At 37.1% G+C, this 24,759-nt stretch overlaps 1 protein-coding gene and 1 long non-coding RNA gene across 2 annotated transcripts in view; both read right to left on the bottom strand.

Moving 5' to 3' along the window:
• Positions 1 to 24,759, bottom strand: part of NLK (nemo like kinase) — a 167,823-nt gene that overhangs the window by 46,373 nt on the left and 96,691 nt on the right. Inside the window, exon 3 of the mRNA XM_081805422.1 lies at positions 16,151 to 16,206. Coding sequence (XP_081661548.1) covers positions 16,151 to 16,206 — 56 coding nt within the window. The remainder of the gene's footprint in view (positions 1 to 16,150; positions 16,207 to 24,759) is intronic.
• LOC145717392 (uncharacterized) lies at positions 8,748 to 16,144 on the bottom strand. Its single transcript, XR_014140573.1, has 2 exons — positions 16,019 to 16,144; positions 8,748 to 14,629 (listed from the first exon to the last, which is right to left on the bottom strand). It is a non-coding gene; the product is annotated as an uncharacterized LOC145717392 (long non-coding RNA).

Genomic DNA, 24,759 nt, shown 5'->3' with positions numbered 1-24,759 from the left:
CTACCACACAGGGTTACTGCCAGGGTTTAGATGTTGTGTGTGAATCATATATAAATGCCTGGGACATAGGGAACAAGGATTACTTGTTAGCTGCTATCATCATCATTGTGATGGGAGAGAGGAAGGGTACTGAATTTATTAAATATCAATAAGCCAGGCACTGTGCCAAATGTACTACATACACAAATTCACTTATTCCTTGCAACAGTCCTTCAAAGAAAAATATCTCCATTTATCACAGAGAAAACTGAGGCTTAAGGAAGAGTAACAAGTAACTTTTTGAAGGTCAAAAAGCTAATGGGAGGAGGGGAAATAAGGATATGAACTCAGGAATGCCCAATATCAAAGTCCATTCTTTTGCCAAAATGTATGACTGTGTTCTTATTTTTCCCAACATTTCCCCCTCCCTGAAGAAAAAGCCAAAAGAATGCAAGTACAAAAAAACACAAAATAGGCAACGAGTTTAAAAAGATCCTTTAAGTTACTGATCGTAAAAGGAAAGATTAAGGCAACCTCTAAAGGCTATCATTGCTAAAGAAAAAAATTTTACTTATTAAATGGGGCCTTGTGGTTCTTTTTGGCACCAAACAGTACGTCAATGATAGTCACATTCCTTCATATTAGGACATAAAACCCTTTTTAGATCAAGAAAAGTTTTCTACAGGGCATATTATTTTTGAGAGAGACCTAGGGTTGGTTTTGGACAGATTGGAAACTCAAGGGAACAATTATAGAAGTGCTAATCTCTGTGAGACTTTTGAGAACCTTCACACAGGGACCCTGGTTCTGGTAAAGGGCTTCTAGTAACCTAATGGGTTTCTCCGTCTTGAGCTCAGGGTGGTAAAAATTAGTAACTGATTAGTATTCTACATATCCAAAACAATAAAAACAAACACATGCAAAACAAAACTGCTCAGCTCATGGATAACGTACTTCCTTTGGAAAAAAGCCACTTCAACCTAATCCTATTTTCTACCATCTGGTTCTCCCACCACCTTTTTTTTTTTAAAGATTTTATTTATTTATTTGAGAGAGAGAATGAGAGAGAGAGAGACCGCACATGAGAGTGGGGAGGGTCAGAGGGAGAAGCAGACTCCCTGCCGAGCAGGGAGCCCGATGTGGGACTCGATCCCGGGACTCCGGGATCATGACCTGAGCCGAAGGCAGTCGCTCAACCAACTGAGCCACCCAGGCGCCCTCTCCCACCACCTTTAAGTGATGTATCAGTAAAAGGAAAAGACTATCAATTAAACATATAATTATTAAATCCATTACCAACCGCACAAATCAGTGCTCTTAATATTTTTTTTTTTAAAGATTTATTTATTTGAGAGAGAGAATGAGAGAGAGAGCACATGAGAGGGGGGAGGGTCAGAGGGAGAAGCAGACTCCCTGCTGAGCAGGGAGCCCGATGCGGGACTCGATCCAGGGACTCCAGGATCATGACCCGAGCCGAAGGCAGTCGCTTAACCAACTGAGCCACCCAGGCGCCCCAGTGCTCTTAATATTTAATAATGATATTCATATAGTATGCAGAGAGCAAACCGATATACTAAGTAGTACATAAATAAATTTCATCTGGCTAAAATACAGATTTGTGCTAGTGTGCTCTATTGTAGTACCCTGAAGTACTGCTCTCAGATAAATTGAGTTGGTAGCAGGAGACTCAGCTGGTCTATGAAGTGACTAAAAGCCCCACTGCTTCCCCACATCCTCCAATTAAGGCAGGTTTGATATATTTAGTGGCTTCTGAAACCTCTGGGTCTCCATGTAATACATGCCTCCTAGTATCTACCAACCTTAAAAAATAGAAATAAAGTCAGAACAGTGGGATATACAAAAAAGATCAAATAAATGGTCCTATGAGTGTCCCTAAATTCCCACACCTGAATTAAATATGTCAAGAGGCTAATAATCAGAAGGTTGACCAGAAGGTTAAGCAGTTCAGGAAAAGGACAATGGGGTTATGAGGCTTCTCAACAGCTCAAATTAGGTGTGGCTTTGTTGTGATCCAATAATAGTTGGGAGGCCTGACAGCATTTCATTCCCACAGCTGGGAAGTTTTAGAGACATATTTATTTTTTAATGGAGAGGTGAAAAGACTAGATTGAAGCCTTTTTTTGCTTCACCTGGAACACAGGTGTTTCAGAGAGCTGGTGTGAATAAGTTGCTCTATCTATAGTGATTCTTTTCAAAGGAGAGGGAAAAGAATTCCAACTGTGAGTTGGAATTTTAAACAGTTCTTTAAAACAACCTCAGGATTTGCTAATAAACTAAAGCCTGGGTAATCTGTATGCAGGCAGGAAGGGACACTACTAGAAGACGTAACCATGGGGCATAAGAAAGGGAATGGTTCTTGGGACGGTGGGCTGAAGGAGGAAATTATGTCCTATCTTTCTAATTAATAGGAAAGGTTTGGGAGAGTTACTGGAGAAAGCACTAAGAAACACATATGGATTCAGTCTGGATGGAAGTCTTGGAGGTGCCAGTGAATTGTACGTGGGAAGAGGAGACCAGGTAAGTAAACATGAGGTACTGAGGTTTACAACCCACTCCTCATTAACAGTTCACAGCTTATTTAAAAAATAAAAATTCTCTCTAAAAACAGGCTATGTTTGTTAATGATAGGCCATTATGAACGTCCATGTTTGTGACAGGTACTTGCTAATGCCATCTGTAGGTAGTTAGTAGTCGGCCTGACACATTTTGTTTGCATCAGAAAATTCATAGGAATTCCTACCGTCTTTTAGCTTCAGTAAGTTCTAGCTCTTCTATAAGGCCTTCCCCTACTACTTTTATAGCACTTATTAATTGCCAGGCACTGTTCTAAGTCAGTCTGTTAATCTATACCAATCTAATCCTCAAAATAACTCTATGAGGTAGGTGCCATTATTATTCTCGTTTTATTAACCAGGAAATTGAGGCACAGAGAGGTAACAGGTAATAAGATCACAAAGTTACACAGGTAGTAAGAGGCAAAGCTGGAATTAAAATCTAGGTAGTCTGGCTCCAGACTCCATGCTCTTTGCCACTACAACAGATTTTTTTCTTTTTTTTTTTTAAGATTTTATTTATTTATTTGACAGAGAGAGACACAGTGAAAGAGGGAACGCAAGCAGAGAGAGTGGGAGAGGGAGAAGCAGGCTCCCCGCAGAGCAGGGAGCCCGATGCGGGGCTCGATCCCAGTACCCTGGGACCATGACCTGAGCCGAAGGCAGACGCTTAACGACTGAGCCACTCAGGCGCCCCTACAACAGATTTTCTATTACGTCAAGCTAGAATGCTGACTAGGTAGGCCCTGAAATAAACAGAGGATGAGGACCCCTGTTGTTATTTCATGATGTGATAGTAATTAAACTCAAGACCGCTACTGTCCGGCAGCAGAACTAAAGGATGATGAGTATGGCAGGCAGAAGAATGGAGAAGGAGACTGATTTTAGAGTGCTCTAATATCAAGAATATCAATTTAGGCTCTAGTATCTAGTATTGAGGGAGCCATCAAAGCTTTGTAGGGGGAAGAAATGGAGACATTCTCTAGTCAGTTTCCAAATATAACAAGTAAATGGGATGAAGGTCAATATTCCACATTCCCATATTCAGGCCTGCCAAACAGTCTCTGACTTAGATCATTCCCACCTCTCAGACAAAAGATAAAGAATAAAACCGATTCATTACACAGCTTCTATTATCAGTAAATACTGGGGCAATTTATAAGCTATTAGGAATGTTTACTAATGCTAAGGTGTTGTGCAAATATGTCATAAAAAAGCACTGCTAAATGAACAGTTTAATAATGGAGAGCTAATCATCCTGGACAGCTCAAGTTGCGTATAAATGTGAAAATCTGTGATATGGTCTTATGTAAAAGACTACTTATCAGGTTCAAAAACTCTATACCATCTGCAGTTCAGAACTACATTGGTTTGACCTGCCTGCTCAAGTGAACACATTTAATGTTTTATGTGCAATGAGCAATTGATTTTGTATGAAAAATTATTAATGATATGATAGCAAAATAAGGGTATTTAACTGATTTAGCTGGATTGGGAGAAGAAAATGGAGAATTTGTTGTATCAAATTATTTCCTACAGAATGAATATGGACAGAAAGCTTTGCAAACACAATTTTAATCCTTAAACAGTCTTTACTGACTTCAGATAATGAAAACTGGATCATTCTTTCTTCCAGTTGCATACTGGACAAAAACCAACACTAAGCCAGGCCAAAAAGAAATCTTGCGGTATTAAATATTTATCAAGTAGGTGTCATATTGGTCAAAAGTTCTACAATCTTTTTTTTTTTAGAGTCCTTATCTTTGTGTGATACATGCTGGAACAAATATGAGTCAGGTGATTTCTCCAAAAGGACACAGCGAATTTGTGGTTTAATAAATTATAATATGCGGATTATCATGTCTGGCTCCTCCAGCCATGAATTCTCTTATATGAAAAGTCCAAGAATGACAGTGAAAACATGCTTAAACCCACATTAAGCATTAATTCTGAAATCTTGCCATTTCTATTTGAAAGAAGAAAATCTCACAACCATAAGTATGTGAGACTTTTAATAGACTCACATCTTTTTTTCCCCCAAAATCAGGTCCATAGAGGAGGGAAATTTCAACCTAGATCTCAGATATGTAACTGCCTCTGAAATAAAAATGAGGGCATTAAATAGCATGGATAATGAAAATCTGGTTTATGGATATTGTTGATTTCAAACAATGCTTTCCATGTGGAAGAAAAACAGCAATGCATCACAGAGAGAATTACTTTCTGTTGTAACAAATGGTCAGCCCTAAATCTCATCATCTTCTTTGCAACAAAAAGCATGGGCGCCTTTGCAACTAGGAAAAAAAATCAGTGTGTGCTTCAATTAGAATCACTGACCTTTTCTGAAGCATGCCTGTGCTTCTCTATAGAAATCAATGGAATAAAAGGTCATGTTGTTAAAATGTTTGAATACAACAATCTCTTTCCCAGGCAATGGCAAATTCCTTTTATTTTTTAAGGTAATTAATCTGTTGTATATAGAATGTAAAAAACTTAAAAATTAAAACTACCTTTAATTTGCAATTTGAAAACTAATTAAAAAAATCAATTCTATCACCAGAAAAAAAGGGAAAATCACTGGAAAGATACATAATACATACTTCATTCTACATACTCTGTCATAGCCCAGAAGGTTCTGTTGGCTGATTCCTTGTCACTAAAGCTATGAACACACATGCAATAAAACAGAAAGAGCATCCTAGAGAAAAAGAGATTACTTCAAACCTCAGCTCTCTTCTTTCCAAAATGTCGTGAAGAAGGCAAAGGCAAGCTCTGTGGAGATGGCAGAGTTTGGTGATTACTAATTTCCCACCATCATAACCCTCCAAAGCAAATGCACATACACAAAAAAATAAAGACTAAGAGCCCAGAAACAGACACCAAAAGAAATGATTGGAGTAGTCACTATTTTTTCTAAATATTAAAAAAGATATTTGAAAGAAGAGCCTTCACCTAGATTAGAAACATTTTACTTCTCTAGTTTTTTTAATTCACGAAGAGAAAGGGCAAATTCTTCAATCACCTCTTAATCCATTCAGAGGATAAATGCACATATCAATCATATAAAATGCTTCTTACTGTCATTATAACAAATCTTAATACTTTCTCTAAGGACAGTGAGCCTTCAAATTAGACCCACCAAACTTTCTTTTTTTTTTTTTTAAAGATTCCACTTATTTATTTGAGAGAGAGAGAATGAGAGACAGAGAGCACGAGAGGGAAGAGGGCAGAGGGAGAAGCAGACCCCCTGCCGAGCAGGGAGCCCGACGCGGGACTCGATCCCGGGACTCCAGGATCATGACCTGAGCCGAAGGCAGTCGCTCAACCAACTGAGCCACCCAGGCGCCCCGACCCACCAAACTTTCTTAACGGGTCTAAAAAACTTACTTCTCTGTCCAGACAATCTGGTTTCAAATATCCTCCTGCCCAACAGAATTTGAGAGCAATTTACTCCAGTCTGATCTATTGTAAAGCTGCAAGAATGATGTCATTAAAACCTGAAAGCAGATTGCTATCAGTGGTATAAACAAGCACAAACAGCTCTGAAGGGAAGACAAGCCTCTCAATATGACAAGCTACAGATGCTTTCTTACCTACCCAGCACTACCCATCACCAGTGAAATTCATTTTTGGTTAAGGATTTTAACAGACAAAGTTATTAAAATGAACCAGTTATGAAGGGCAGGGAGGATTCAAAATATACAGAGAACAAAAATCTCTAAGAAGAAAGAATCTAGGAGAGGTCTATCAGAGAAGTCTGAGCACTTTTTATGGCAGTAAGAAGAGATGAAATAAAATGGTGGTCCATTTAAAGGGATCTCTCTCTGTCAAGATAGAAAGTTTGCTATATGTCAATTATATCTTGAAAAAGATGTAAAGATCTGCCTTTTTCATTTGTTCAGAGTGCCCACTTTCTAACATTTATGTAATGAATGATCTAATAGACACTTAGATGTGCCACCTATTAGCACTGTTCCACACTATTTAATTAGAACAGCTATGCAGAAAGTTACATGGACCCATAAACACGAAATCAGATACTTCCTAAAACTCTGTGGGAAAATAAAAATACAACTGGAACTACTGAAAATATAATTTATCCTACTAATAAGACCATTGATCTTGTATGGCTTGTATAAGGAAGGACTAGAGAAAATATTTTATTCTATGAAAACTTTAAGTACTAGATAAGTCTTCCAAACTCTTTTTTGGGAAGGAGAGACGGGCAGAGCAGTTTTTTTCTGCTTAAGGAAATCTGATTAATATCTCTAGTGTTAAACTGATTACTCTAGTATTGTAATTATTTGAAAATCATCAATCATCCCCAATTGAACCATGAACCCCTTAAGGATAACAACAATGGCCATTATACTTCATACTACCTGCTAGTACCTCTGTCCTGAGGGTAAAGTTCTAAAGTTAGGCATAAAATGAACACTGAGTATCACAAAAAGTCACCTGGGAAGATACCATGTTGGAGACAAATATGTCAAATTCACATTAAATTCAACAGTATTGTGTTTGGCATTGAAGCAGAGTGCCGTTTCTTTGACTGAACCCCATAGGAAACAGCTGGCTCTTGTTAAGGGGTCATACTATATAAAACTACCTCTCTCAACAGCATCATGCTCAGTTTGGTGAAATTCTCTCACTAGGGAAGCCTATGGGAGCTGAAATTACCTGAGGGAACAGCACATTCTTGATTCCTAGCTCATGCTCACTCTGGAAAATCAGCTAAATGAATGGAATTGGACATAAAGTAATTATCTCTTTTAATCATGTTTAAAAAGTCAAAGAATGAATGAAGCAGAGATTTTGGGTGATTAGTTTAAGGCTCCAAGTCAAAGACACACATAGCCTTAAACTTCTAATACTTCACTTTAAATCCTTTCCACTGTTGTGTCAGAATGAAAATAAAATTGGAACTTTTTGCCTAAAATAGAATATATTTTAACTTTCTTAAAGCCTAAACAGAAGATGAATTATGTCCTCAAGTTTTTAAAGTTTGGTAGATCAATCACAGTTAATTTGGTCATCAAAAAGCATTTATGATAATTACATGAAGAACATTGACATGATTCTGAGGAACAGTCTTGATGTAAAGAGCTAACAAGTGGAGACAGAGTAACCTGCTTCCGTCTCCTCTCCTTTTCCAGGCTATGGTTGGTCCCACTGCTAATGCTCAAGAGACCTCAAAAAACAAACAAACAAACAAAAACCCCAGAAACTAATTCTACAGTCTCTTATCCTTGTCTTTTCTAGCAGCCTTTACAAAATCCAGATCTTAGCTAGATGACACAAACAGCTGGTTCACATTTGCTATTTGAGGTCCCTTAGGTGGTCACTGGTAACTTCAACATTCATGCTGATAATTATTCTGGTGGCTTTAGTCTAGTGGATCCCAACCCTGAGGGCACATTCAGATCACTGGGGAGAACTTTTCAAAAAATTCTTATTGATACCTAGGACCAAACTCCAATTAAATCAGAATGTAGCGTTTGAGCATTTGTATTTTTTTAAAAAGCTCCTTGGGTGATTTTAATGTGCAACCAGGGTAAAGAATCTCTCTCTCTCAATTTCTCAACTGTCTGAACTCTAAGGACTTTCGTTATTATTCTACTTCATCTACCTTAAAGCATGGCTCTACTTTCTATCTTGAAATGATTACAACTTGTTCTAACTACAAATTCCTTTCTTTGAACACAATCTCCAAATTCTAACCACACTACTACTCTTGCTTGCTTGCTATCACCCCAACATCTGTCTTTGGATCTCGCCTCTCCTTTCTCGGAGTACACCAAGTCCTCTTCTGATGTTAACTGCTTCTGTATCAATGCGGCCAGCCATTCTGTGAGGGTCTAGGGAGCCCCCTCCCAATTTTTTCATTTTCTTGTCCTGCCTCTGTGAATACCCAACCAGCCATCAACATCAAAGCCCAGGCTGTTGAGTACATGGCTAAAGAAGTCCCAATCAATTGCCAAAAATCCTTCTGCTCAACTTCTTGGTCTGCACAACAGTTGCTGCCTCTCAGCCCTAAGAGTTGGGTACTTTTTAAGGGTTTTTTCTTTTTTAGTTGTGGTAAAATGTAACATAATGTGGTGTCTCTCTCCATCAGATGCAGGCCCCCACATGTGGGACAATGATCGGGTAGAAGCCGGTGGCGCGGGCAATGAAAAGATTCACCCAAGGCAGAACAAGGGAGAATAATAAACATAAGTTTATTGAATACACTGCAAGGTAGTGGCAGGGCTGGACAGCAAACAAGACTGTCTGCAGAAGCAGTTAGTAGGGGCTCTATTTAAAGTGGGAAGGTGAGGAAGTATGGGGATGTATGGAATTTTCCCTTTCTTGGTAATTGTGCCTGGTTATAAGTAGCCCATTGGTCAGTTAGGGCCAATGGATATCTTAAGGTGGGTTGCCTGGTGGGCCTGTCTGTATTCAGCCAGGTGGTCGCTGTGGGCCCTTTGACCTTGATCAAGTTTCCATTGCTCAAGCCTGTTGTCTAAAAGCGGCCTCTACACAAAACATAAAATTTACCATTTTAACATGTAAAATTCAGTGGCATTATGTACATTCACAATGTTGTGCAACTATCACCACTAATTCTAGAACATTCTCATCAGCCCAAACAGAAACTCTTTGTTAAGTTTATAAAGGACACTTCTGATTCTGTCATTCCTCATCACAAAAATCTCTCATTGTGCCTTCAAATGCCTACTGAATAAAGATGAATTTTCTTAGTTTAACATTCAAGGCCCTCCATGATTTACTCCAACTAGCTTAATTTCTCATTATCCATGCATGCTAAACTCTAGCCAAATGGATGATCTGCCATTCCCTAAAAGGTGCTCTTGATACTTAGTCTCTCCATCTGGAATATCCATCCTCCTCATCTTTCAACACTCAGCTGAAATGTCATTTTCTTCATGAAGTCTTACTGTTTTTTTCTGCCTGAAGCAATCTCTCCTTCTTTTCAAGTTCCATACCACCTGCCCATATTCTTTTGGCACTTCCTACCATATATATATATATATATGAAGGTTTCTTCTTTACATCTTATCTCATTCCTCAGACTGTATTTTTTTTTTTTAAGGAAAGCACTAAGAGGCAGCAGGGAGTTAAGAGCAGTCCTGGTCCAGTGCTCTTTGATTTGAACATGGGTTCAGATCCCAGCTCTGTCATTTCTAAGTGACCTTGGATGAGTTATTTACCTCTCTGAGCTATAGTTTCTTCATCTGTAAAATGGAGATAAGAGTCAGGTATTTAGAACAGTGCCTGGTACATTAAATGGAAAAAAAAATTAAACAAATGTACAATTTGTCTTTGTACCTTCCACAGAGATTAGTATAATGTTATGTACAAAGTAGTGCTAAATGTTTGGCTGAATGAATAAATAAGGCAGACTAGATACTGACTAAATGGCAATTAAAGTCAGGAGTTCAGGTGTATTGTTCTGCTAACTTTTCCTTTGTTTTGCCTTTCTCTGTGTTTCTGCCTTAGGCTTCAGGGGTAAGGAGCCAGAATTGGTAGACAGTGGGTAAGCAACAGTTTTTGTTTTTGTTTCAAATCATCAAATGCTTTTCAAGTAATCCACCTTGGACACTAAAATGGGAATGAGTGAAAATCAGACCCCTAATGCTCTCAGAATATGCTAATTCTTTTATGTTGCTATGATTCCCAACCTATAATTATTATTTATAGGATTGTATCCCCCACTAGATTACACCTGGAGGGCAGAGACTATCTTACTCACTCATTTAGCAAACATTTATGTAGCACCTACTCTGTTAGGCACTGTTCTAAGCTGGGAATACAACAGTGAGCAAAAGAGAAAAAATTCCTGGTTCTAGTGACATAGTTGATGCTTATGTTTACAGAATAAATGAAGAGGAAATTCTAACAACATGGGACTCTTCAAAGCTCCTAGGATGTAGATTTCTGGTCCTTGCTGGTACTGTCTGATTGAGAGTTAAGAGTGCACTTACGTATGTATATATGTATTTCATTTTGTTTGTTCTTAGCAATTCATGGACTCCTAAGATTCCCTGAGGGTTATAGAGCTGTTTCTTTCTTTTTTTTTTTTTTTTAAAGATTTCATTTATTCATGTGTCAGAGAGAGAGAGAGAGGCAGAGGGAGATGCAGGTTCCCCACTGAGCACAGAGCCTGACGCAGGACTCTATCCCAGAACCCTGGGATCATGACCCAAGCTAAATGCAGACTTTTAACTGACTGAGCCACCCAGGCATCCCTATAGAGCTGTTTCATAGCACCAAATAATCATGTATTGTGTATTCTTTAAATTACAAAATGTTGCTATAAAATATACTATACAAATACTATCAATTAAAATTAAACCACTGCATCTGGGGAGCCCAAAACTACATTACTGCTCACCAAGGACTCTAACTGGTCAAAATGGGGATGGAGGTTCCCTTGCTGCCTTTATGACAAGAGATTCCTGTTTAAACAATGCCTGCACAAGCCAAACCTATTATAGGGACACTTCTGAAAGTAAAAGGAGGAACTTATTAATTAATAATTATACAGGACATTAGGTAAAATCCAGGAGTCCTGACATACCGGGACACACAGTCACCCATTAGACTTCTCATTTCCACTGGTTCTAGGCTGTAACTGCTTCTAGTACAGAAAACCTGTACTACTACTAAGATCATGTTTCATTATGTTTCAAGTTAAAAGTAAACTTTTCCCAAGACAGGCCAAATTTTTATTTCCAATCCAGCAGGCATCCCAGTAGAAAAGGCATGTTTATGTACAGAATTCAGAATCCTTACTAAAGCATGATAAATAATGATTTTCAATCAAATAATTACAGCTGGTTTCTCTTGGGTTAAATTTCAGTAGGCTCAAAGTGACTAAGCGCCAAAGTATTTTCAAACAGTTTTCCAAACAGAAACTCAGAGTGCAAAATGAATAATGTAATCCCTTAACAGCTAAAAGTTCAGTTAAAAAATAATTTTTCTTAATTATTAAGGAATATATTTTCCAGGTTGATACATTAGATTTTAAAAATATGAAAATAGAAAAGCTACAATATACAGAGAACAGGGTAGAATTTATTGCTCCTTCCATATTGGACTCCTGCTAAATCTGTTGCACCCTGTAGGTAGATTTGTAAACAGTTATAATCTAGATACTGTCTTTTTATAAGTTGCTTAAGGAGCTATCTAAAGATGCATGGTCTTTGAAAACTCAAGCCATTGGTGGCGGGCACCGATGTAATCATTTTATTACAGTTTCAGGGAAAAAAATGTATGATTAACTGCATGATACTATATGCTTATACTCTTATTGTACATCTGATTATATCAAAACATTCAAAGACCTCAGGTTTTCTAAAATGATACCAACTATTATATCAGTATAAAGAGATTTTAAAATGTTTCTGTACTAACAGTTACATATGTAATATAACAGCACAATTTTTTAAATCTTAGAAAAAAGTGCAATGATGTGGTACTGTATGTATAATGGAAGGTTACTTAAGATTATTTCCTTTAACAACTTAAATAATAAGATAAATATACATTTTTGACCCTATGAACTGATTCCTTTATCAACTATTAGAACATCCATTAGATCTAATAGCAACATACTTAGAACTTACCTAAAATGACAGAGCCTCAAACAGACCTCAAAAATTTCTTCAAAGCACAATTCCATGATCATACATTTAAAACTCAAAATATTATCCATTCTAAAATCTGCAAAGACACAACAATCCTCCAATTTAAAAAAAAAAAAAAGCCACTGTCTAAAACCATGTATAATGTGTATGCCATGTTCTTGAGATACTACAGAGGGAGCTGCTAACACAGATGAATAATACATTAAGTTGAAATCAAGTACTAACTTGAAATATTATTAATCTTCAATATTTTTATGTTTTAGTAGTAAGTTTTCTTATTTTTCAGTGGGAAACTGAGGGAAAAATGTTTTTGCTTTGGCTACAACAAATTTATTTGTATTAAAAAGTACAGGACATAGAAAACTTCCTATTTAGGATATTAAAAGAATCACCAAAGGCAGAGCTTATATGTAATTAAGGCATTTCTTACATTTCCATTTAATAGCTATCCTAAAATACAAATTTTTAGTATCCTGTTCTCCAAGCTAAATCATGCCTTCCTACAAAGTGTTTATAATCCTGGGGCAGCTATAGGAACAATTCCTTTTTATGTTAAAAGGATTCAGTGTTTAGCACAACCAGTGGAAAACACCTTTTTTCTGTGCATGATTCTATATATAGCTAAATATTATACAACAGAAAAGAATAATGAGGTTTAGGTTTGAAAGACTCTCCTGCAGCTATCTAATTACAACAGGTGTCAATTTTTTAACCTGAAGGTAAAAAAATTAAATAAGAAAGTAAAACATTTAAGTAAATCGTGTACCAGACGGTTCTACAAATATTTTATGGCAAAGACTTTTAATTAAACATTCATGAACAATTTTGGGGAGAGGAATTTCATAGAAACATAATGCTAACTAATGAAATGGGCTGAAATCAGCCACCAACAGGTACTATACTATCTATGCCACTCACAGTTTTAAACCATAACGATGCTAACTTTCCCTCTGCTCTGCAAGTATTTGAAATAATAATCAATCAAGGATCTCCCAGACTCCAATTATGGTCACTAATAATAAGTGAGAACTCCTAGATTATAGAAGCACACAAAGTTTTTAAAGGAATGACAAACCCAAGTATACAAAATTAATGCCTCATATAAACAATTCATGCTTGAACTATGAGACAGAAAATGAATATTATAAATTAGCTAAGTGTTCAGTGAAGAGAATCTAAATATATCTGGCAGTTATTAAATATAAACATATTCACCAATTAATTATCTTACTTGAAAACATTCTTTCCTCACAGATGGCCTAGGTGCAATAAAGGGTTAACTCAGCAGCTCTAGGTTACCCAAACCCTACACATTCCAAAAGTCTTTAGGACTGGCTCAGGACCAACTCCCGGGAAATAACCTTTGAGCCCTTGCAATGTCCTGCCTCATAAGAGTGTCTTAATATACCTGGGGCTTTGGTCAAATCAGACAGTTTATGCTAACAGTATGATTTATGGTGATACCCGGTTTTGTTTGCCTGGGGCCTTGGGCCAGCTGTATTAGAGTAACCTCTGGGTGGGGAAAGAGGAGGAGGGCCAGAGACTTGAGTAGCTAAGGTCAGCCCTGTGGGTGCTCTATGCCTACCTGACTGACCTCCAATAAAAACCCTGGACGCTAAAGCTCAGGTGAGCCTCCCTGGTTGACAAAATTTATCTGTGTTGTCATACATTGTTGCTGGGAAAATTAAGCAAGATCTGTGCAAATCTACCGGGAGGCCAAGTGGAACTTTGTACCTGGTTTCTCCTGGACTCTGCCTTATGCACCGCTTTCCTTTGCTGATTTAATCTGTATCATTTTGCTGTAATAAACTGTAGCCATGGTAGAACACCTTTCCTGGATCCTGTGAGTTATTTCAGCAAATCATGGAAGCTGAGGGTAATCTCGGGGACCCCTGACACAACCTATAATACAATAAAATTCTTATTTAATAAAGATTTCTTCTAATTTCAAGGTTTGTTGTCAGCAACGTCATTTCCAAATAGGTAGAAATAGCATTACACATTCATAGGAATGCCTTCTAATATGTAGGTTCCTTTCTGGCCAACTAAAAGGATAAAGGTGACTCCTGGCAAAGTGTAGGAAGTTACTTCTTTTTTTTTTTTTTAAAGATTTTATTTATTTATTTGACAGAGAGAGACACAGTGAGAGAGGGAACACAAGCAGGGGAGTGGGAGAGGGAGAAGCAGGCTTCCTGCCAAGCAGGGACCCCAATGTGGGGCTCAATCCCAGGACTCTGGGATCATGACCTGAGCTGAAGGCAGACGCTTAACGACTGAGCCACTGGGCGCCCCGGAAGTTACTTCTGATGAATGACACAAGTATGGCCCCACTCCCACGAGTCCCTTCTTCAGTGAAAACCTGGGTAATTTTCAGGAAGTCTATGAAATGGAATCATCAATGCCTTCTCCTCAGTTGTTACTTCTGATCTATAGTTGAGGAGAAAAGAACTTTCTCAATTCTTCTATCCTTAGGGTAATTCTGTGCTTTTTAAAAAACCGTATGTCAAGAACCATCTGACCAAGCCCAAGATCTCAAATATAGAAAGACACTCTTGTCAGCCAGAAGCTTTCTCTGGAAAGTGCAGGGTTGGAGCACCCCAAGTCCACTGAGTTAAGCCTTTACTAATTCCAGAAAGATTCGTGGGTTAAACTATCACCGAGGATTACAGCATTCAAGAGCTTTAGGTTTATCAGATCACAACATCCGAGCAGTGTTGATAAGTGACAATTCTATCACCTTATAACGTTTCCCAATTCCCCAGTCAGCTTAGCCATTCTCCTTCCCTTAGGGAAGCTCTTAATTGTTCCTAGTTACTAAAGAAATTATCAAAGATAATTGTCTAGTATAGAATTACCTACCACCTGTGTAAGAATGAGATTTTTATCTCACTGCTAAGTCTGAAAAACTATCTTGCTTTCATATTGGTTTCCATTCTAAGTCATAGGCCTAGTGTTAATAAAAAGCCTAGAGTGATATACTGTCATGAGCTCACTGAATCCAATGATTTAGGACTCCCTGTCTTTCACTTAAAGTTTTACCCAGTTAAATGCAGAGTGGTAAATGGTGCTGCTTTGCCTAGGGCGAACCTATGTCTCAATTTTTTATTTTCATGTATAGTCCCAGGAGCTAATACTAGGCATTATTTTACAGTTTATTATCCATGATACCTAACATACTATTTTTACATATTAACAGTAGTAATATAATGTTAAAGCCTCTATCCTGAGAGAATCATGTAGGAGTTGAAATAAAGACCACAGAGTCAGACCGTCTGGAATTGAACCTCAATCTCAACACTTGCTAACTCTGTGATCTTGTCAAGTCTTTTTGATCTTTTGTGCCTCAATTTCCTCTTCTGTAAAATGAGAACAGTCACAGTATCTTTCCCAGATGGTTGTTATAGGGATTAAACTCGTATGTGTAAGTAACTTAGAATTGTGCCTGGCATCTGATAAAAACTTATGTAAGTAATGACTATTACCAGCACCATCACCATTACTCCAAAGAACTTGGGATTTGACTTACATTATCTCTTTAATTTTCACCTTACCCCAAGTGGTAGAAAAAAGGGGCGGTATTATCCTCTTAACTGATAGGCAGTTGTTATATAGCAACAAGAATACTTTCTTGAGTTCCATACAACATAGCTGCCTCACTGGTTTCATCTGCAAAAATGGGGATGGTAATAACCTATCTCATAAGGCTGTGTGCAGGTTAAGTAAAATATGTGCTCCAAAGTCCTGTTTTATGGTATCACAATTCAGGATACATTGATAATATTGCTCTCTGTCAGATACTTGGGATTTCAAAATTACCTGGTTCCAGGTACTCAACCACCTCTGCAAGGATGAGATTTTATACATCTTAAAGCATGAACCCCAAAAGGTGCTAGAAGAATAAATTAATAAATTATTGTCCCCTTCTTTCACATTCCCTGGTTAGGATACATTTCTTCAAAATAGTCAATGTGTGGAGGTTGGAGTATGTCAAGGGCAGAGAGTACCTGAGAAAAGGAAAAAAAAAAAAGTCAAATTTAGAGAACTAAAAAGGAAGCAAAATATGACATAAATGCAAGTAATACTATTAACTCTTTAATGATTTATGGCTTAGTTACAACTGCCCACTGAGATTAACTAAATGTATCAGTCAAGAAACAGTCCTAAACATTAAGATGGGTTTGTAAACTTACTATGTAAAAGACAATTCTATCTAAACTAAAATGAGAGGGGCAGTTGGGTTCTACTACATGCTGCCAGACCGCTACATGGAAAGTGTGTTGAAAGCCCTATTTTTAACAATCAGTGTTGCTCTAAGAGCACGAGGAGACACACCTACCATTCATTCCTCTACTCCTCTGTTCAAAAAATGTTTACCAAGTACATTCTCCCTGGCCAGCACTGTGGTAGGCTCTCTGGTTATACTGATAAACGAAAGTGACACCATCCCTGCTCTCATGACTAGTAGAGAGGAAAGCATTAAACAAACAAGCAGTTACACAACTATCTAAATAGGACGTATATTATCTGAAGGGAAAAAGTCAAGAGGAATGGGGGACAAAAAGTTTCCCTGAAGTAGCACTAAGACTTGAAGGCTGAATAGGAGTTGGTCAGGCAATGAGTAGGTACTGTAAAGGCACTGAAGCAAGAAGGAACCAGGCAAATTCTAGAAACAGAAATGCCAGTGCTTATGGAACAGACAGGGTGGGAGGAAAACAGACTGGGATAAAGTAGAAGAGGAAGGCAGGGGATATTATCACATAAAATCTCTTTAAATTTTGTTAAGCATTTTAGATTTTATTCCAAGTACAAAAAAGGAAGTCACCAGGGTGGAAAGAAGACTTTAAGGCATCTGAAATTCAAGTCCTTTATAAAAGCAGAATACTAACAAAGTCACTTCTGCCTTTGAAACGTAACAAATAGGCCTACTTCCCCTACCAGCTGTCCAGCTATTCTTTAAAGTCCCATCTATGATGTCACACTTAAGAATCTGAACCTATCTAACTAATAAGAAATGTGAGGGTCAAAGAACATGGAAGAAGTTATTTAACAGGAAATAAACTGTGTGGTACAAGTTCAAATTTTCTATCTTTAGCTTTTTTAAGAAAAAAAATTTTTATTATGGAAAATTTCAAACATATAAAAGTGCATAGAATAGTATCAAGAATGCTCATGTAATCAAAACCCAGTCTTAGTAATCTACAAATAGCCATTCTCATTGCATCTATACCCCCATTCTCTCTATATAATTCTGAAGCAAATACCAGACTTATTTCAGCCATATATCAGTAAGTATTGGTAAAAGATGAAAACTTTTATTTATTTTTAAATAATGTGGGGCTTGAACTCATAACCCTGAGATCAAGAGTTGGACACTTAACCCACTGAGCCACCCAGATGCCCCAAAGAGAAAAACTAAAAATATATAATTATCAAGTCTAAAAATTTTGTTTTTTAATATCATCAAATATCCAATTCTGAAATTTCCAATTTTCTTTTCTTTTTTTAAAGTTTTTTAGTCTAAATCAGGACCTAAATAAGATTTACATATTATGGCTGATTTGTGTTTTAAGTTATAACATATAGATTTCTCCTCTTTTTCTTTTCCCCTTGCAATTTACATGTGGAAAAACCTTTGCTCATTTTTTTTCAGCCAAGCATTTAAAATTCTAAATTAAACTAAAACTTCCTGTAATGAAGAAGTCTTTACTCATTTTAAAACCAGTTACATATAAAAGTTCGAAAATAGTTTACATGCTTTAACCTGGATCTTTCCTTTCTGAATTAAAATGCTTATACTTAGAATCTTGGTATAAATGAAAGATAACAGATTTTTCAGTTTCTTCAAAAAATAACTTTTATCATATAAAAGGTAAATTATTTCATTTCTATAAATTTAAAACCCTATAATTAGCTAGTGTCACAAATTCATGCAAATTCATTTCTCATTATGCGATAGAACAATTTTTAACATGAATATTTGATGTTTGAGGAAGACAGAAATTAGTGTTTTACTTGACATCTTTCGGACTCTCCGCTCTGTATCTGAACAACATACATCCTGTCTTGGGGGAAGCCAGAATGCAATGAGTGACAGCGTCCATTAGACAAAGCTATTTTACACTTCAAATCTATCTGCTATAATTAAAGGTTATCTAGAGAAAGTGACAACCATACATTTTAAACCTTGATGAAGAATGAGGCTTTCTTATTTCAGATTTGATGAAGCTTTTTGTAGAAAAGCCATATAAAACAGGGTCAGACATTTGCACTAAAGCATTTAGCTGTGATTGTTAGCTTCAAAGGTACAATATTTTAAACTCTGCTTGGGATTTTTAAAATGCCTCTTATTTTATATTACTGTTATTTTATCTCAAAATGTTTATCAGAGGATGGCATTCCACAGTGCTTCCAGGGGGGCAAAAACAGTGCTTAGATCAGTAGAAATGATCCAGGAATCTCAGAAATGATGTAAATAAGTAAGAAGGAACAGTACCAGTTTCAAACTCCAGACTTCATGCCTGACTCCCTATTTAAATAGCCTGATTCCCTCTATAACCCCATTATTTGTGGGAATAGAGTGTGTGAGATTAGCCTTATGATGTAAATAGGAGGACTCTTGTAAAGACTTTGACTTGTAAGGAGTCAAAGTATCCCCAAATACCACCAACTCTTCAAAGGATCTCAAACACACAAAAAGCAAGCAGACTTGTCTAATTAAAAAAATGAACTAAAATACTTCTGTAAGTAATGGTCATTACCAAACAGTGTCTCAGCACATTTCTCAAATCTTTTAAGAACTAGACAAAAGCCCATTATGGTGGCTGTTTTTTTAGAATTTTAACCTCTGTGATTTTAAGATTCACTATAAACTGGTTACACAATGCAAAACTGGCTTCTTTTTTCTTAGCTCTTTATCAATAAAACTACTGTAAATAATCCTAAATATAAAAACTAGAAATTTAACTGTTCATAAAATCCAATTAAATCCCATGTTTAGCAAAGGAGCTACCCCTTCCCCAATCTTACTCCCCAACAGATTTTAAATTCCTTAAAGTAGAGACTATGTAATTACTCTTATTTTTAATAGAGTTGTAAAAAGTATGCCAAGTGTGTAATTTGATTAATTTTTACACAAAGTATATAATATGATGATTTTTTACTCCATGGTTAACATCTAGATCAAGAAGTTAAGCATTTCGGGGCGCCTGGGTGGCTCAGTTGGTTAAGCAACTGCCTTCGGCTCAGGTCATGATCCTGGAGTCCCCGGATCGAGTCCCGCATCGGGCTCCCTGCTCGGCGAGAAGCCTGCTTCTCCCTCTAACCCTCTCCCCTCTCATGTGCTCTCTCTCTCTCATTCTCTCTCTGTCAAATAATAAATAAAATCTTTAAAAAAAAAAGAAGTTAAGCATTTCAACACCCCAGAAGGTCCCCTTGTCCCTTTCTGATCAAAACCCATCCCTGCTCAGAGGTCACCACTATTCTCATTTCCATCACCACAGATTTGTTTTGCCTGTCCTTGAACTTTATACAAATTGAATCATAAAGAATGAAGTCTTTTGTGTATGACTTTTTTCCTTTACTGTTATGCCTATGAGATTCATCCCTGTTGATATGTGGATCAGTGGTTCATCCTTTTTATTGGTGTGTAGTATACCATCATGTGAATGGACTATAACACAATGTACTTAACCAGAGTACTGCTGGCAGACATTTCGGTTGTTTCCAATTTCTAGGTATTACGAATAAAGCAGCCATGAACACTCTTGTACATGTCTTTTGGTGGATATATGATTTGTCTTGAGTATACCAAGGAGTACAACTGCTGGATCACTGGGTAGGTGTGTATTTAGCTTTAGTAGAAACTACCAGTTTTCCCAAGTGGTTTTACAAATTTACACTCTTACCAGCAATTTTTTTTTTTTTTAATTTATTTATTTGACAGAGAGAGACACAGTGAGAGAGGGAACACAAGCAGGGGGAGGGGAGAGGGAGAAGCAGGCTTCCCGCAGAGCAGGGAGCCCGATGTGGGGCTCGATCCCAGGACCCTGGGATCATGACCTGAGCCGAAGGCAGACGCTTAACAACTGAGCCACCCAGGCGCCCCTTACCAGCAATTTTAAAGTCTTCGGTTAATGTGCATTCTTGTCAACAGTAGGTATTGTCAGTCTTTTTGATTTTAGCCATTCTGGTGGGTATATTATTATCTCATTATGCTTTTAATTTACCTTTCTCTGATGACTTTGAGCACTTTGTCATATGCTTATTAGCCATTTGGTTATCCTCTTTTGTCAAATTCCTGAGTCTTTTACTAATGGGCAACGTTCTTGATTTGTAGAAGCTCTTTATAAGATATATGATGTTTAGATATAGAATTCACAGTTCAAAAAATGTCAAGTAAAATATTTACTTCTAATGGTCTTCTTCAAATGCTAAATATTTATAATTGCCTATCACATAATATATTCTGGAAACAAGTTTTTTGTTGAATATATGTCTGAGGCCTGTCCTTTCATTCTCTTAACTTTTTTTTTTTTAAAGATTTTATTTATTTATTTATTTATTTTTATTTATTTATTTGAGAGAGAGAATGAGATAGAGAGAGCACATGAGAGGAGGGAGGGTCAGAGGGAGAAGCAGACTCCCCGCTGAGCAGGGAGCCCGATGCGGGACTCGATCCCGGGACTCCAGGATCATGACCTGAGCCGAAGGCAGTCGCTTAATCAACTGAGCCACCCAGGCGCCCTCATTCTCTTAACTTTTGACGAGCATTAATTCTTAAGGTTAAAAGCTGTCCAGTTTAGCAATTTTTTTTTTTTTTTTAAATAGTAATGCTTGGAGTGCCAGGGTGGCTCAGTCAGTTAAACTTGATTTAGGCTCAGGTCATGATCTCAGGGTCATGAGACCAAGCCCCACATCAGGCTTCACGCTGAGTGTGGAGACTGCTTAAGATTCCCTCTCCCTCTTCCTGTGCTCCCCCCTCAAAAAACAAACAAATAAATAAAATAGTTAATGCTTTACTTGTCTCATTAAAAATCTTTGCTTATCTCAAAGTCACGAAGATATTTTCCTATGTTTTACTACAGAAGCTTTATTATTTTATCTTTCACATTTAAATCTACAATCTGTTCTGGATTAATTTATGTATCTGTTGTGAAATAGACTTTGTTCAACTTCATCAAGACTGTCTTGAGTATTTTAGGTCTTTTCCAATTCCATAAACTTTAGAATGTTTGTCAATTTCCTCACACACATATATACAAAACCCTACTGGGTTTTTGATTGGGATTACATTGAATATAGAGTATAGAGCTCAACTTGGAAAGAACATGCATATTAACCAAACTGACTTTTCCAATTCATGAACACGAGAATGTTTCATTTTAAATACATGAAGAAACTGCCCAGTACCACAAATTTTAGGCACAGAACAAACAAAACCAAATCCACTGAAAAGTAAGCCAGTCTACAGCATCCTTTGTCTTTTCACACTCCCTAGCAGCAGAAACATTAGCATAAATGTCTGCAGCTAAACAGCACGTCTGCATTCAGAGAAGTGTCCTCTTGGTCCCATATTGGTATGAGTTAGGTCAGTCTACACAAAGGAAAACGCATCGTTCTTCTTTGCCTCTACTACCTCCTCCTCTTTGTTTTCTCTATCCCTCTAGAGTATTTCAGAATTAAAAGACTGGGAAAAAGTAACTCTGAGAGAGATCACTGAGGTTATCATGCCAGACTTGGAGATTTCTTTTTTCTGTCACTTTCATTTACTTACTCATTCTTCAAATAGACTGACTGCCTATTGCATACTTAGTGCTATTGCCTAAGGACAAGAAAAAGCCCCAGATTTGTATTGCAGGGGATCTTTGCAGGAATCAGTGGACCTTTGAGGGGGCTCCGAAAGGGCTTTAGAGGACTAGTGAAAGCCTAACATGACATAAATATCATGTGTATGTGCATTTTTCCAAAAGAGCTTTTATCAGATTCTCAAAGGAGCACAAAACTGGAAAAACAAAAAACAAAAAACAACCTCAATCACGCCTTCTCCATGCTGATAATATGACAATTATGTGTGTGCATAAACACATGCACAAGTGCATAGGTGGGTAGAGAGTATTTTTGCCAGGTTTTGTAATAGCTCAGATTCTGACTAGACTCTAATGATAAGCCCAGCCAACAACAACCTTTAGAAAGTTAAACCCATTACTGTTTCTCTAAGTTACTACATCAAGGTGAATCTATCCTTAAAGAAAAGTGTGTGTGTATATCTCAATCAGTCAGATCAACTAAAATCAATGAATTTGATACAGTGACTTTTTTTTTTTTTAAAGTAAGCTCTATGCCCAATGTGGGACTTGAACTCATGACCCCGAGATCAAAAGTTGCATGCTCTACCGACTGAGCCAGCCAGGCACCCCTGATATAGTGACTTTGAAGGTTCTGTTCAAAAGAAAATCCAAAGCCTCCCAGGGCTTTGTAGCTATTCATGTGGAGGATACAAAAAACATTAAAAGCCATCCAAATTAAAATCCAACCTTCCTACGGTGGCCAGGGTAATCTTTCTAAATGTCATTTTCATCATGACATTCTTTTCTTCTCTTTCAATCAAATCTTAATCTCAAAAGGCTCATTTTAAGGTTTACCTCCTCCATGTTTAAAGCATCTCTGAGCTTCTAAGTCCACAACAATTTCTCTTTTCCTTAATATTATGGTACTTGTGTGACATTCACCTGAGCTTTAAAAATTATAGATCCCTGGGCCTCAACCCCAGAGATTCCAATTTAGTGGGTCTGGGATGAGACCCATGAATCTGCCTTTTTAAGGATTACCGTGGTGATTATAATATACTTCTAGATTTGGTTGCTCAGTTTTTTCCATGCACAAAACACAGACTGTCTTGCATTAATATTTAACTACGCAGGTAGTCCTCCCAGAGCACTGTAATCATAGTATTCAACACATTACTAAACTCCTTAAGGTTAGAAAGCCCTAAAGCTAAACAGTTTAGGAATATAGGATGTGCAGAATACATGTTTTTTGAATTAATGAACATGGGCTCTGAAGCAAGAGAGACTCCAACCTTGTGCCACCCTGACCTTGGGCAAGTTACTTAACTCTAAGCTTTGGTTTCCTTCTCTGCAAAGTAAGGATAACAAACCCTATCTGACAAGATTTAAGGATTAAATGAATTAATGTATGGAAAGCCTCTAGGTACATCCTGACACATAGGAATAAGTGTTAAATACCTGATCCCTCAAAAAAGGACATTTTAAACCTTTTTTGTATCCTCCACATGACCTAGCACTGCCTCTATACAGGACAATAATAGACATTTGTTGCCTTAACTACATCAAATACCAGTTGCTTCTCAGACTGGCATTGCACACATAACAGGTATGTGGCACTGAGACGCTTCTGGAGATCTCAGAGCACAGCATAAATTCATGATATATAAAATAATGGTGCCATACCATCTTCATCTCTATCCATCTGTCTCACTTTTGAATATTCCCACAGAAGTCACAAGCACTCACTTATGATAGAGCTCAGGAGCTCCAACTGGTTGCTATGTTTTGATAGGTATGATTTTCAAGAATTTTATTTCTTTTCTTAGGCTACTCACTGACACCACCTTTGTAACTTAATTAGTTACTCTATAGGAATGAGTCAGGGGCAAAGATACCAATATATATAGATAACAGCCTATTACACCATCCCTCCTTTATAAAAGAAGCCAAGATAGGTCTGAATATAATAAGTCATTGAAATCCTTAGTTAGCAAATTTCTTCACCATGGATACCTTTACTTGAGTCTCTAACAATGTAAATAACGTTTGTCCTCTTTGATGTTGGGATGCCACTCAAATTCAAGAAATAAATAACTAAGCAAGCACTAGACATCTTTCTAAATCACTTACAAAATTTGAGGGACCAGTCATAAAATAGCAACTCAAGTGGTATTTTCAAAGTCACTGAAACAAACACATTTTTAGGCAATTCCAATTGACTGAAAGATAGCAATAACTTTTTTTAAAAAGTTTAAGGAAAACGGATGTCAAGGAGTAATCAATAAGATGAAATATGTCAAAGCAAGGAATTTCAAGTAAACATATCTGTTTGATATTCCTACTTTTACCAAACACCTCAAACTACAAATTTCTCTCTTAAAGTGAGACCTACACTTTGGTCAAAGTTCTAAAAGTTCCTGTGCAAACAAGCAGTCAGACTCACAAGGAATTACTATATTATGATAAAGTTTTTATTTTAGCTATTAAAATAACGTGGGTTGAGTACCAAATGAAGAATGTGAGGCAGTTTTTCTTATCATATGAAATCGAAAACTCCAGAGTCCAATGCTAAGATCCCCAGGTAAATTTTACATGTATCAAGCATTTACTTCAGGTTTGAGGAGAAGCTATCTCTCAAACCATAATGATTCTTCTATTCACCCATGAGTCTTGACTTCTCTCAACACAGCCATAATAAGCTAACCTATGTTACTTTAACAGCTATACTGTTTTTTAAAAGAAGAAACTGTTTCCCTACATTTTTAAATTAAT

The sequence above is a fragment of the Leptonychotes weddellii genome, chromosome 15 (genome assembly GCF_054177405.1).
Source record: "Leptonychotes weddellii isolate Sample4059 chromosome 15, ASM5417740v2, whole genome shotgun sequence".
Classification (NCBI taxonomy): domain Eukaryota; kingdom Metazoa; phylum Chordata; class Mammalia; order Carnivora; family Phocidae; genus Leptonychotes; species Leptonychotes weddellii.
Note: the sequence above shows the minus strand (reverse complement) of the source record. Positions and strands in the feature narration are given on the sequence as shown.